At 44.1% G+C, this 14,081-nt stretch overlaps 1 protein-coding gene across 1 annotated transcript in view; it reads left to right on the top strand.

Annotated features, from left to right (window-relative positions):
- KIAA1210 (KIAA1210 ortholog) overlaps positions 1-14,081 on the top strand; it is a 59,206-nt gene that overhangs the window by 9,028 nt on the left and 36,097 nt on the right. Inside the window, exon 2 of the mRNA XM_074359249.1 lies at positions 10,544-10,614. Coding sequence (XP_074215350.1) covers positions 10,544-10,614 — 71 coding nt within the window. The remainder of the gene's footprint in view (positions 1-10,543; positions 10,615-14,081) is intronic.

Genomic DNA, 14,081 nt, shown 5'->3' with positions numbered 1-14,081 from the left:
ACCCCTCCTTCTGCCCTTTCCCTCCCTGTGGAGACACAGTTCACACTGTGACCTCTCTGCTTGACCTCTCTGCTTCCCCCCCAGAACTGAGAGACTGAAGGCTGTTTATCATAACCATGAGGTGATTGCCTCCCCAGCCCCCACCCTGTGGGCTAAAGGACCTTAAGATGAAACCAAAAAGTTACAAGTTGGCTTCACAAAGGTCACAGATTGTTCAGCTTGGGCTGGGGGAACATTCTTGTGGCCAGGTTCTCTTTCCCCTTTATCTCCCCTGCCTCCCCCACCAGGGAACCACTGCCAACACAGTCCAACCAGCCACGTAGAATTCACAGCCTGGCCCAGTACCACCCCCGCTCTTTTCTTCTTCTTTTGCCTTTTTTCCCTCCTTGGAGGGTTTTTTGCCCCACCTCCTCCCTCCTCCCTGGTGGAATATTGACTGCTGGGAGTAGTAATAACAAATAGATGATGAACTAGAAAGCCTCAGACACACTCTGCTTGGGATGGACTTGAGAGTTGGCAGAAAGTTTGGGTTTAGAGCTCTTGGTGCCCAACACACGCTTAAGGCTGTGAAATCCATCCTCAGGGCCCGTCGACTCAATTCTGGCTCTTCCTTGAGTCTCTCAGGGTCCTCATGCTTCCTACTCCTCTTGCTGGTACCCCACTTCAGCCTGGCCACCTGAGATGTCCATGCTACAGACCTAGCCCCTTAATATGATGTGATCTCTCATCACAATATACATGTCCAGTGAGCCATTTGGGGCAGGACTTTTCCTTGTTAAAATGACCACCAACTTTGCAAAGATGTTAGGGGCTGACGATGACCTGACGAGTCATCCAATTTTTCAAGTCCTATAATGGGCTGATATGTGAGATTCTTTGGGGCCGGAGTGAGTGGTCATTTAATACTTAATCAGATTTTGCCAAGTAAGGAGGGAGCAGAGTGTAGTGATCAAACTATGGGCCCTGAAATCTACCAGAATTGCGTATGAGTCCTAGCTCTGTTACTTACTACTTGCATGGCCTTGCCCAGATTACTTAATTTCGGTGAGACTCAGTTTCCTCATCTGGGAAATGGGGCTGAAAATAATAATAAAAACAAAATAAAAAGGCCTTCCTCATAGGGCTCTTGTGAGATTCGATGAGCTGATGCCTGTAAAACCATTTTTTTCAGTGCCTGCCTGGCCCAGAGTCAGGATTTAGCAATTTCATTTGTTGCATTAATTGTGTAATGTTAATTGCCTCCAACTGTGCAAGAACAGAGCTTTCAAAATTTTTTCTTTTCTTTTTTTAATTGAAGTATAGTTGATTTATCATGTTGTGTTAGTTTCGGATGTACAGCATAGTGATTCAGTCATATATATATATATATATATATATATACACACACACACATATATTCTTTTTCATTATAGGTTATCACAAGCTATTGAATGTAGTTCCCTGTGAGGAACAGAGCTTTTACTCACTGGATATGTAGGTTGACAAGACAGAACAAGACCCCATACCAGCTGGGCTTTGAGGCCGCTAGAGAAATGGCGAAAAGAATCTTTGAGGCCAAGTTCTTTGCCTTTTTCACCCCCTGCCCCCACCAGATGCTCTAAGGTATTAGGGGTGGATGAGTCCGCTGTTTCTGATCTGCTCCTGGTCTCCTCTAGGGGTGAGGGGCAATGAGGAGGAAGGGAAGGCAGGGCTGGAGGCAAAACTAGAGAGCTTTTAAACAGAAGTACTGGAGGAGGAAAAGGCACAAAGAAGGAAGAAGAAGAGGAGGAGGAGAGGCTGTAGCCAGTGTGGCTGTCACAGCTGCTTCTCTAAGATAAGGCGAGGATCTTTCCTCTCTTCTCATAGTGAGATGCAGCGCCGCAGAAATTTTGAGCAGTCTTCCAGCCAAGACAGCATGTTCTTTCGAAGCTGCCTCCCATCTCCAGTCCAAAGACATGCTCCCCGGATGACGATCAGGGTGTTGCGAGGTATTCATGAAGGGGGCTCCCCTGTGGCGGGGAAGTGAGGGCAGGAGGCTGTCATTTTCCTCTGGCCTCCTGGAGTGGAAGGAAGGCCTGGGGGACAGAGTGTAGTGAGCACCCCTTCTAGAGCAGGGGTCCGAGGCAGGAGTCCCCTAGAGCGTGTCTGGGCATCTGCTTGATGGTTCTGGTGGCCAAATGCCCACAGGTGAGGGCGTGGAATAGCTCTCATCCAACTTCCTACTGACACCCATGCGCATATTCAGGGCTGGCTTTGAAGGGGCTGCTGAAAAGGTCTTTTCAAATAACATGCCACCAGAGCCATGCAGCAGTTTCTGCTTTGGGCAGACACCCCACCAGGGATTTCAGAGGCGGGATCAATGACCATCAAGATTGTTCCCTTAGTCCGGGATGGCACTCACGTTCGTGCCTAAGAGCAGCAGCAAGCAGACGTTCCGGAGCTAACTAGCTGGCCGGGAGCCTGCTAAGAGCTGCTGCCGCTCTTGGCCCTTGCTGCAAAAATGTCCGTCATGCCGATGACCTTGGAGAGCCCTGATTTGTCCATGGAAGTAGTCATGTCCTGGCCAGAACTCGGCCTCAAGCCCCCACCACCCTGAGTGAACGCTGCCATCAGCAGGGCGACTGTCCACATCAGAGCCATTCTGATGGCTGCTGGGCTGGCCGGGTGGGACTTCTGGATCTCACTGTGTGATCTAAGGGGTGGCCGTCTCCATCATGGAGTCCAAGGGCTGCATTTCAAGAACTGGCCAAATCTCTGGTGTCCTCCTGCCAACCTCACGCCAGGAAAAGGGGAAGAGGGAGTGACCATACTCCATTAGAAGTCAGCTTATTTTACAACTAATAAGGGGAAATGGGGCCCTTTCTCAGACTTTCACTTCAGGGGTGGCCCAGGTTTCTCACTGAGCTGGCAGCCACGCAAAAGGCATTCCATCTAGGAGTAGCTGGGCACTTTCTCCCCCTGCCCCCCATCGTACCTCAGAATGACCAGCTCCACGACTCTTCAGCCACTGATTGGCGGACACCCAACACACATATCTGGCTGAGGGGCCAGAGTCTAGCCATATTTGAAGGAGTTGGAGACATTCTCCTGAGGATCAGGAAAGCCATCTCATAGAAGATGAGCCTTCAGGGGCTTTGGCATGTTCTGACATTTTGTCAAGGTCTATCTAACTTGCTCAGTTGACAACTCACTTGAGGGACTGGCAACTTCTGTTCTTCATAAAGAAGTGTTTGTGGTGGGATGGGTTGGGGAAGGGGGCAAAGCATCCCCTCATGGGCCACTTACCAACTTCTGTGTTGCAGCTTACATAGCTCCAAACCTGCCCCACGTTTGGCTTCTTGCCCAATTAAGCTGGGGCCTAGAGGATTTGTATTCGTATTCTATTGCTGTTTAACAAATGACAAAAATTTGAGTGTCTTACTACACAAATTTACTCTCTCTCAGTTTCCATGAGTCAAGAGTCTAGGCAAGGTGTAGTGGGCCCTCTACTCAGGGCCTCAGAAGGCTGCAATCAGTGTACCAGCCAGAGCTGAGGGCTTGTTTGAGGTTTGAGGTTATCTTCCAAACTGACTGGTTGTTGGCAGAACACAGTTTCTTTGAGGCTGTAGGGTTGAGGTCCCTACTCTTTGGACAGCTGTTAACCAAGGGTTGCTCTTGGCCACTGCCATTCTCGGCCACATGGTCCTCTCCCCAACATGGCATTTTGTTCCTTCAAGGCCCACAGGAGAGGGTCTGCTGTACCTTTGAATCTCTCTGACTTCTTTATCTGACCTCCAGACCCTCTTTTAAAAGAGTTCACCTGATGAGAGCAGGCTCATCTACCCTGGGGGTGGGGGGTGGATTTACAGGCCATGCAAACCAGGGAGGCAACAGCCCTGGGGGCCATTTGCCTACCACAGACTCTGTGGAAAGCATTTTATCCTATCAGATTTTTTTTTTTTTAGTAATGAGGCCAGCTGCTTCTCATTAGCATTCCCCACTCTGGGAAGGCAGCAAAGCTTTCAAGCAAAGTCTGCTGAATCCTTGAACTTGAACAAGGCTGTAGTTCAACAATTTCAACCACCTTGGAAGACAGGCCTTTTTCCTTGTTTTGTTTTTTCTCCCCCCCCCCCCCCCCCAGAGCCCTTGCTCAGCCCTCAAGTCAGACCGTTTGAGAAGGAAAAGGCAGCTCTGAGGCTTAAGCATCTGGGGTTGGCCTAGAGAGAGCAAGCATTTGAATAATGACTGATAATAAAACTTTATACCTCTGCTGGGCCAGACTTCCTGATGACCATTATTCCATGACTTTATGCCCCTTGGAAGTGGTTCTGAAGGCCTCTCATCATTTACTGAATAAGAAGTTACGTTATTTCCTTTTTCTTTACTCAGGTGGCCAGCTTTTTCATGGGACTTCATGCAGAGGGGTCTTTTGCTGCAAGTCCACCCCCCACATGTTTTTAAACATTGTCCCCATATGTATGAAAAAGGGGACCTTTTCCCCTACTGATTCTGATTTGTCACTGCAACACCCCCCCAACTCCTCATTCATCCATCCATAAAAACACGTGGTGAACATCTTCTGCGTGTCTGGTGCCAGGCACCGGTGATCTCTAGATAAGCGACATGTGGTCCCTGTCTTCAACGGGTTATCAGCTATGATGGAGGTAGGTACAAAGGGTGAGAGCATGGGGCAAGGGTGGTAACCTTTGAGCTGGATTTTGAAGAATGTGTAGGATTTCAAGGATGTGGGGATTAGGGAGGTCATGTTCCAGGCCAAGTGGACAGCCTGTGCAGAGCACAGAGAATGGAAAAGAACATGGTGTGTTTAGGGAATGACTGATGATTCTGGAAGACCAAACATGAGGGTGCGGGTTGGGGTGGACTGCTGGTAAAAGGGAGGGGGGCTGAGAACAGCGGGTTTTTGAGAGCTTTGAGTGTTCAGAACTTGGCTTTCATCCCACAGGCAGCAGGAAGTTGGGGAACTAGTTTAAGCTCATGGTCAGATGGGTATTTTAGAGAGAACATTGTGACTTTTTTTGAGATACCAATGAGGTGACTGTAGTTTTTGCTAAATATCATAAATAAAAATAGAGACCAGAGGAGCCAGTGCCAAGGCCACTATTAAAGAACCCTGGTGTAATTAAGGAACAAATTCACTTAAAACTTAGATGAGCCATAATGAGACACAGAAAAAAAATACAATTTTCTCCTCTGTGAGGAGATATTGGGGAAGCAAAGCTCTGGCTAATATGGTCAGCCTGGGGTACACGGAAAGACGTTTTGCCAGTGGTGGTGGCTGTCAAGTAGGATGAGGCAGGGGATCTGTTCCTCAAACCTCCTCCAGGAGGATTTGGGACTAATCCCACTAATCGGGCTCTGCCCCCGGGGACCCTGTGGCTGGGACACCTGGGGGTGGGCTCTCTGTACCAAGGACAAGAGGGGCCAGAGTGCTTGATTCTGCGCAGGTGAATAACCTAGGGCCAGGGCCCACGCCCACTTTGCCAGAAGGGAAGGCAGGTCCTGCTCAGTTGGGAAATAAGGATAATTATCCTCCTAGATAGCATGCCTCTGTTTCTAAGAAATTTCTGACCGCAAAGATGATTCTTCCATTACTTCTCCTTCTTTTATTGACGTTAGGCATTTACCAAGTGCCTGTGGTGTACCAGGTCCCATTGTAGGTGCTGGGAGATCCAGGGATGAACACAAGGGACAAGGCCCCTGCCTTAATGAAGTTTACATTCTAGTAGAGGAGACAGACAAGAAATTGCAATTAAATTAATACAGATGATCATTTCAGATAGTGATGAGTGCTATGAAGATGTTAGTAAGGGATAATGGGATGGAGAGAGACTAGAGGCTTTAACTAGGAGCATCATGGAGGTCCTCTCGTTAATGTTTGAGCTGACTTGAAGGTTGTAAAGGAGTCAGCCTTGCTGCTAGCTGGGAAGGAACCCTTCCGGCAGAGGGAGCAGCAAATGCAAAGATCCCAAGATGGAAAGGGGCGGAGTGTGTTGGGGATTAGCCAAGGCCAGGGAGAAGGCAAGGGGAAGGCCAGTGAGGCTGGAGCTGAGGGAGAAAGTAGGAGGGTAGCAGGACTGGTGACTCGGGAAAGGAGCATGGGCAGAGGGCCAGATCACATAAAACCCAGAAAGAGTGAGTGTCAGGGGAACCAAGGGTCTACTATGCACTGTTAGGTGAAGATGTTGACTAGGCAGTTATAGGAAGAATATGGAGTTCGGGGAAGTGGTCTAGTCTGGAGATAGATATTTTGGAGGCCAGTGAAGAGATAGTATTTATAAGGCCTGAATGAGATTATCTACAAGATGGTAGTCACTAGCCCCATGTGACTATTGAGCACTTGGAACGTGGCTAGCCTGAATTGAGATGTACTCTACGTGTAAAATACAAACCAGACTTCAGAGACTTCGTATGAAAAAAGAATAAAATAGTTCATTGATATTATTTTTATAATGATTATATGTGGAAATGATAATATTTTGATTCTATTGAGTGAAATAAAATATATTATTAAAAGTGATTTCACCTGTTTCTTTTTAATTTAATTTATCATTATTTGGGGGGGAGGTAATTAGGTTTACTTATTTATTTATTTTTTAGAGGAGGTACTGGGAATTGAACCCAGGACCTCATGCATGCTAAGCATGTGCTCTATCACTTGAGCTATACCCTCCCCTACCTGTTTCTTTTTGTCTTTTTATTTTTTTAATTTTTAAAAATTAAAAAAAAATTTTAACTTTTTAAATTGAGTTATAGTCATTTTACAATGTTGTGTCAAATTCCAGTGTAGAGCACAATTTTTCAGTTATACATGAACATACATATATTCATTGTCACATTTTTTTTTGCCGTGAGCTACCACAAGATCTTGTATATATTTCCCTGTGTTATACAGTATAATCTTGTTGTCTTTCTAGATATGGCTACTAGAAAATTTAAAATTACATATGTGTCTTGCAACTGTGGCTCCCATAAACATTTCTATTTAATGGCGCTGGTCTAGGAAATGACTGTAGATAAAGAAAAGGGCCAAGGGTAGAGGCCTAGGGTGCTACAACATTTCAAATACAGGGAAAGGAGAAAGATACAGCAAAGAAGGTTGAAAAGGGCCAGCCAATGAGGTAGGAGAACCATCAAGGGAGTGTGGTGTTTAGAAAGGCAACTGATAAAATTATTCAAAAAAGAGGGAGTGTCAGATGCTGTTGGGAGGTCAAGTAACTGATGGTTGGCTCCAACGAGAGAAATTTTGGTGGTGTAGTTTGGAAGCAGTTGGATCTGGAAGGCCGGCTGGAGGGAGCTCAAAAGAATAAGAAGTGAAGACATAAGGGCAGTATGTATATATAACTCTTTTGAGTTGGGCTTTAAAGAGATGCAGAGAATTGGATGGTAACAGGAAGAGGATTTTGAATCAAGGGGAGGTTTGTGTGTTTTGTTGTGGTTATTGGTTGGTTTGTTTGGAAAGGAAGACTGCTCAGCTGATGGTGGTACTGTCCTCAGGGACCTTGGGGTCCAGTTGGGGAAATGAGGCAAGTATGCCTGAAAGACTTTGAGACAGTCTAAACTCAAAAGTTAGTTAAATCAAATGATTCTGTTAGCGCTACAGGAATGCAGGTGCTGCCACGATGCCCTCTTTCTTTGTTCTCCCTTTGTCTCTCATAGTTTTCTCTTTGGTTGTTGTTTCCCTTTCTTCTTCTACCCCTGACAGTGGTGGGTCAAAAACAATGTTAGCCTGCCATGCACGTGGCCTGCTATTTTGGAAAATGGGCTCCTTTTCCACGGGCTTCTCCAAAGCTCAGGAGTAGTTTATTTCCACAGTGTCTAAGTAACCTTTCTCAGTGGCAGAGGCAGGGTGCTGCCATGTTTATTAAGATGGTCCGGGAACTCATCAGTGATGTGAACTGTTCCTGGCCCAAAGAATCCTCCTGTTCTGTTCAATTTCTGAAGGGCTTCTGAATTTCCCTACCCCTTTGCTCTTTCCAGATCTCCAGATGAAACGTGTGTGTGTGTGTGTGTGTGGTAATTAGTGAGCGTTGTGTGGGCCTGGCGTTGTCATCTTCAGGCAGAGTTGTGATATTGGCTCATAGAGTTTGAGTGACTTGAATAAAGTATCAATACCTTGCAACCAAAGCCCCCCTGGAACACACTCGTCGTTAAACAAGCTGGGTTGATTATTCATGGCAATGGGAGAGACACACTGTGGGGAACACCAGGACTTCTCAGGGGAGGGTCTGAAGCCATTTTGACACGAGGACCTGGACCCTGTCAGCTCTCACTGAGGTTTGGAAGCTTTTGCTTTCCAAGGCCTCAGTCACTCTCAGTGGGTATCTTCTCAAGTTGGCCTTAACTTCAAGGCCTGTGGTCACCCCTCTCTAGCTCCAGAGATGTATCAGGGGCTTACAACTAGACAGCAGCACAGACTGGGCCTTGGGCCCTTCCATGAACTAATAATGGCAGCTTGACTATTTGTGGGAGCAAAACAGATCTGGGATTGGAAGAGGGGCTCCAAAACCTACTTAGTCCCACTTGATGTACTTGACTCACTCACATCCAGACCCCAGGGGGAGCTATTGTGAGGGCAGTCTCTGCCTGCCTCTCCCCAGGGCTCTTGCTGTGTGTGCATGGAGCATCCTTTCTCTGGGTGATGGTGCTGATCAGGCCCCCTCCCCTCCACACACAAATTCCCATAAAAAAAGTCAGTGTTGATTTATAAAGGTTTGGTGATCAACTGACATGCTTCCCTGGACTGTCATCCCTAGCTTTAGCTAGAAGGCTAGACTGAATGGAAATTTTACGGTTGATGCTCAGTTGATTATCGGCACTAATGGAAAGGAGCACAGGGACAGATAATTCTCCCATGACATAGAATCAGAGTCCTGGGAGAATTCCCCTTTTGATGGTCACTTCGGTTGTTTCCCATTTGGGGCTACTTAAAACAATGCTGTGATAAACATTCTTGTGTGCATATTTTTGTGTACAAGTGTGAGTATATCTACAGGGTAAAATTCTAGCAGAGATGCTACTGGGTCAAAAAGTATGTGTAGCTTTAAAATTTTTGCTACTGTGAAATTGTTCTTTAGAGAGCAGTTTACACTCCATAATGTATGAGAGTGTCCATTTTCCTCATCCTTGTCAACATGGAACATCCTCAAAATGAAAACTTTTTGACAATCTGATAGGCAAAAATGTTAACTTGATTTTTTTGGGGAGGGAGAGGTAATTGGGTTTATTTATTTATTCATTTATTTTTAAATATATTTTTATTGAAGTAGTCAGTTTACAGTGTTGTGTCAATTTCTGGTGTACAGCACAACACTTCAGTCATATAGGAACATACATACATTCGTTCTCACAGTCTTCACCATAAGTTACTACAAGATATTGAATATAGTTCCCTGTGCTATACAGTATGAACTTGTTGTTTATCCATTTTATATATACTAGTTAGTATCCGAAAATCTCAAACTCCCAATTAATCCCTTCCCACCCCCTTCCCCCTGGTAACCATAAGTTTGTTTTCTACGTCTGTGAGTCTGTTTCTGTTTTGTAGGTAAGTTCATTTGTCTTTTCTTTTTAGATTCCACATATAAGTGATATCATGTGGTATTTTTCTTTCTCTTTCTGGATTACTATTCATTTATTTTTAATGGAGGTACTGGGGATTGAACTGAGGACCTTGGCTCTCTACCACTGAGTTATGCCCTCCCGCAGACCCCACTTTAACTTGATATTTTGATTTACGTTTCTTTATTTTTGAGTAGGATTGAGCCTTCCTTTATGGATTTCTTTTTCTATAAACTGCCTGTTGTAGCCTTTGCTCCATTTTATAGCGACTTGTTTGTCTTTTGTTGATTGATATGCACTCGACAAATTCAGAAAATTGGCCCCTATATCTCTATTTGTTCTAAGTATTGCTTCCTAGTTTGTTCTTCTTTTGTTGACTCTTTCCCTTTTTTTGACCAAAAGTTTAAAATTTTTATGTGGTCAAATATGTCAATTTTTTTCTTTATGACTTATCAATACCATTTTGTCTCCCTGGGCATGCCCATGAGTAGTAACGGGCCTCCAAATCGAATGGACCCCGACACAAAGCAATAGGTCAGGTTTTATACATCTGTCTTTGTTTTTGGAAGCATAACAGCTTTATTGAGCTATACTTCACATACTATCTAATTTATCAATTTAAAGTATACAATTCAACTATATTTTTTTTTAATATAGTCAAAGATTTGTGCAATCTTCATCACAATTAATTTTAGAACATTGTCATCACCTCCAAAAGAAACGCTGTGCTCTATCGCTCAAAAAAAAACACCCCTCTTCCTCCAGCCCTAAGCAAGACACTTTCTGTGTCCATGTGTTTGCCTATTCTGAAAATTTCATACAAATAGAATCATTGTCTTTTTTTTAAGGAAGGATAATTCTCTCTAATGGCAATTCACTTTGTATATTTTTCTTGCCTAGTTTAAGGAACTAACTGAAGGATAAGGGGTAGGGTAAAATGATGATGTTATGTCCTGGATATCAAACAATCTTTTGTGCTTTTCTTTTGCTCTATATTTTATTTTAGTGATCTTACTATGGCTGAATCACTAAGTGAAGTTTCTGGCAGTGTGGAAGTTCTGGAGGCCAGTGATGAGGGTAAGTCACCCAATAAAATCCTGATAACTAGAACCAGATTTGTTTACTGTGTTGAACCCCTAGGAAGAAGAATCAAGTCACAAGAAAACAAGTTCATATCAAATTTTAATAACACTAGACTCAGTCCACATTTACTTTTCCATCTTCTAGTCTCTTCTCTTTTACCTCCAACTCTGATAGTCAGAAAAGGTTTGTCTAGCAAGGCCTTGCAATCTTCTTGGTGGATGGTTACCAGGTTCTGGTTACTAAAGCAGGAGAAATATTTCTGCTTAATCAGAAAAAAAATCAGAGCAGGCCATGATTGAAGTGATTCAAGTGAGGTTTTACTGTAGATAGTAATCCAGATTTAACCAACAGATAAAGTTGTAATTTGAAGAGTAAAGGAGGGGATAGAAATGAAAGATGCCACTGTAGGCTTCTGTTAAATAGGAATCAATTTACAAAATTTTCTTTTTGCAAAATTACTCAGATGTGTATCCATTGCCTAAATTATGATGCCACCTGTGAGTGGTAGGAGACCATGGGTGGGATGATAGACAGGCAGAAGTCACCAAACAGTGATAAGCTTTATTGACACAAAAAAAGGGAGGGGGAAGGAAATGAACCATATGAAATGAGACATTGAATTTCAAGACAGAACTGAATTTAACAGTTCACTGGATTGTTTGTCAATTTTTGCTGAGTTTTCTTACTAGTGTGTGGTGCAGAAGACTTGATCTGGAAGGGCAGTGAGAGGGGAAACTTCTTGTGGCTTCCTGGAACCCTGACATCACTGATGATTTGAGGCCGGGGGTCCTGAGCCAGGTGCATGGATCCTTGAGGGCAGAGCTTGGGGATTCATCTCTGTGTCACCATTGTTTAGTATTGGGTCTCAGAGAGAGTGATTAGACACTCAAAAGTATTTAATCAATGAATGAATAGATACCTGAATGATAGTCCTCCTCACCAAGGCAGCCCCAATTACCAAACCAACTGATATATCTTTTGGGATATGAGCTAGACAGATACTTACAAAAGAAGGTGGCGATGCGGTGCGTCTTGATGGAGAATGGAGGTAAGGAAATGCCTTTTCTCTGTTCCCAAGTTTTTTTTAAGGAGCCAAACATTTGGGTACATTATTAGTATTAGCCATTGCTAGCCAGAGAATAATGTGGCTGTTGAGAGGATGAAGGGAAGAACGGCTAGTTAGGAGAGTTTTCCTTGCAAGCAGCAATGCAAGAGAACAAGGTCACCATGATGTGACGTGCTTTGAAAGCTCATCAAGTTCAACCTGGATGGGCTGCCTATGTGCATGGTAGAGAAGCAAATGTACAACCCAGAAACAATGATTTCTTCATTGGATTTAACAGTGTTTTCTTCTGGTGAGGAGGTAGGGGACTGCCTTCCAGGGGCCGTTTTCTGCCATGTGATGCACTGCAGACGCTCAGTGGTTGAGGATGTTGAAAGCTACTGCCTTTTTGGGAATACATTGTCCTTGGACTTGGCCAGAGATGTCAATGGCTTTGGTAGAGAAGTCCAGACAGCTGTCATCTCTCAGCTGTCAGCTCACTGACCACCACCGCTGTAGTTCACGGGGATATAAATCACCCAGTGTACAGGTGACCTACATAAACATTACTGGTACAAATGTGGGTTTTGACCCAAACCTGCTGTCTAGGTCTATCTATCCTTTACACTTTCAGCAGCTTTGGAAACCAGCCCACACAGGGCTCAGCTGCTGACAATTTAAAGGCACCCCTTTACAAAAGAAAACTTGAAAGGCTACTTTACACCATTGAATATATGGCAACTGTCTTGGACTCCATTAGGGTTTCAAAAGCAACATAGCACATGGACAGTTCCCAGCTTTGTGCCTCACTCCCAGGGTCTCCCATGCGGTCTGACGCGTTTGGAGTAGGAAGGTCTCCTAAGCCAGAGCAGGCTAGAGACTTGGACTCTTGCAGCTTAACTGGATGTCTGGCAATGGGTTGCTCAGTAAGGCTGTGTCCAGCTTTCTACTGCCCTAGATCAATGGCAGCCCACCCACCCTGTGTGGCGGTTACCATCTCTTGATGTCTTCCAAGCTCCCCACCAACAAAGCTATCCCACCACTATACCCAGAGCTACCCCAGAGGGAGGAAAGGAAACATTCTTTGCCTCCTAGTGGCCATGATTGAAACAGACAGGCATTGCTTAAGGTATTTTGAATCCTCCTAGGAAAATAAGTTGTTTCAGCTGAGCAAAAATGGAAGATTGGGGGAACATTGGAATATACACATATTAATTTTTAGCACTTGTTACAGTTCTAATGTCACTAGTCGTTTGGTTAATTTAGGAACATAAAAATCTGTTTATGCATAATTGTGTTCGTTCCTACAATGATTATGTTTGGTACACTCAGTTTTACAGCCTGAAAAGTTTATTGCAAGTGTTTTTACTCAGTTGCTACGTGTCTGTAGATTGTGTCACCTGCTGATTCTTTCCCATCTGTCTTTGCTGGTTTGTGAGAAGCAGGTTTGCAACTCTAAATCCTCTAGCTTTGCCCTCCTCCCTTCCATTCTGGGATTTCAAAGCAAGAAGGGCAATCATCACAATGTTTCCAAACGCTCTGAGCGTAAAGTTGTTCTCCTTTCAGAAGGCCAGGAGATCCACCTGTCAAGAATCAATACACCTCATTCCTTCCGTTTGAAAAATGGCAATGCCTGCAAAGGCTCCTTTCTGTTTGTGAGGGGACACCACCCAGTTCATCCTCACCAGGCAGGAATGATTTAGCGATGTGTTTGAGCTGGCACCCACTGGCTTGGGAGTTTGTGCACATCTCTTTGACATTGACCGTGTTGGGAGTCTATACCATAGAAATGGGCAAATATGAAATATTACAAATAAGGACATTTCCCCCAGAGATCCAGTTGGTAAATATTTTCCAGCAAAAAACTGATTATAGTAATTAGTTTAGTATCATAATCACGATTTTACATAAAAATCTAACTATTTCATAGATTAGAAATCATTTCGGGGTGGGGAGATTAAGAATGAAGGCCAGAGAGCAAAACAGAGATTATTTTAGAGCCAGCCTACTCTGTCCTGTATACTTTTCAGTACTTTCACGTTGAATCCTCACAGAAGTTCTATGAAGTCAAATATCATTTTAAATAATTTAATTTATTATCATAGAAATGAGTTTAATTTTTCCTAAAAAAAATTAAAGAAGGCAACTTGGGAAAATACATGTTTCGTGTTGTATCTTCAGGCTTTATTCTGTCTATCTCAAGGTAGAATTGCCAAGTTTATCCCACCCATAACCCTGTATAGGTACATCCTAGCAGATGAGAAATTCCTCATGTCCTCCCAAAGTGAAGTTACTTAAGCAACGATTATCAAGCACACAATCCTACAATCTTCTTTCATCGCCCCACCCCATGCTGGCTTCTGCTTCTAATCCATGTGTATTTTAGAGTTCAATGTATCTCCTGAGTTATAGATATGGG

This window comes from Camelus bactrianus, chromosome X, assembly GCF_048773025.1.
Source record: "Camelus bactrianus isolate YW-2024 breed Bactrian camel chromosome X, ASM4877302v1, whole genome shotgun sequence".
Taxonomy (NCBI): Eukaryota; Metazoa; Chordata; class Mammalia; order Artiodactyla; family Camelidae; genus Camelus; species Camelus bactrianus.
This window is presented reverse-complemented; position numbering and strand designations above follow the sequence as displayed.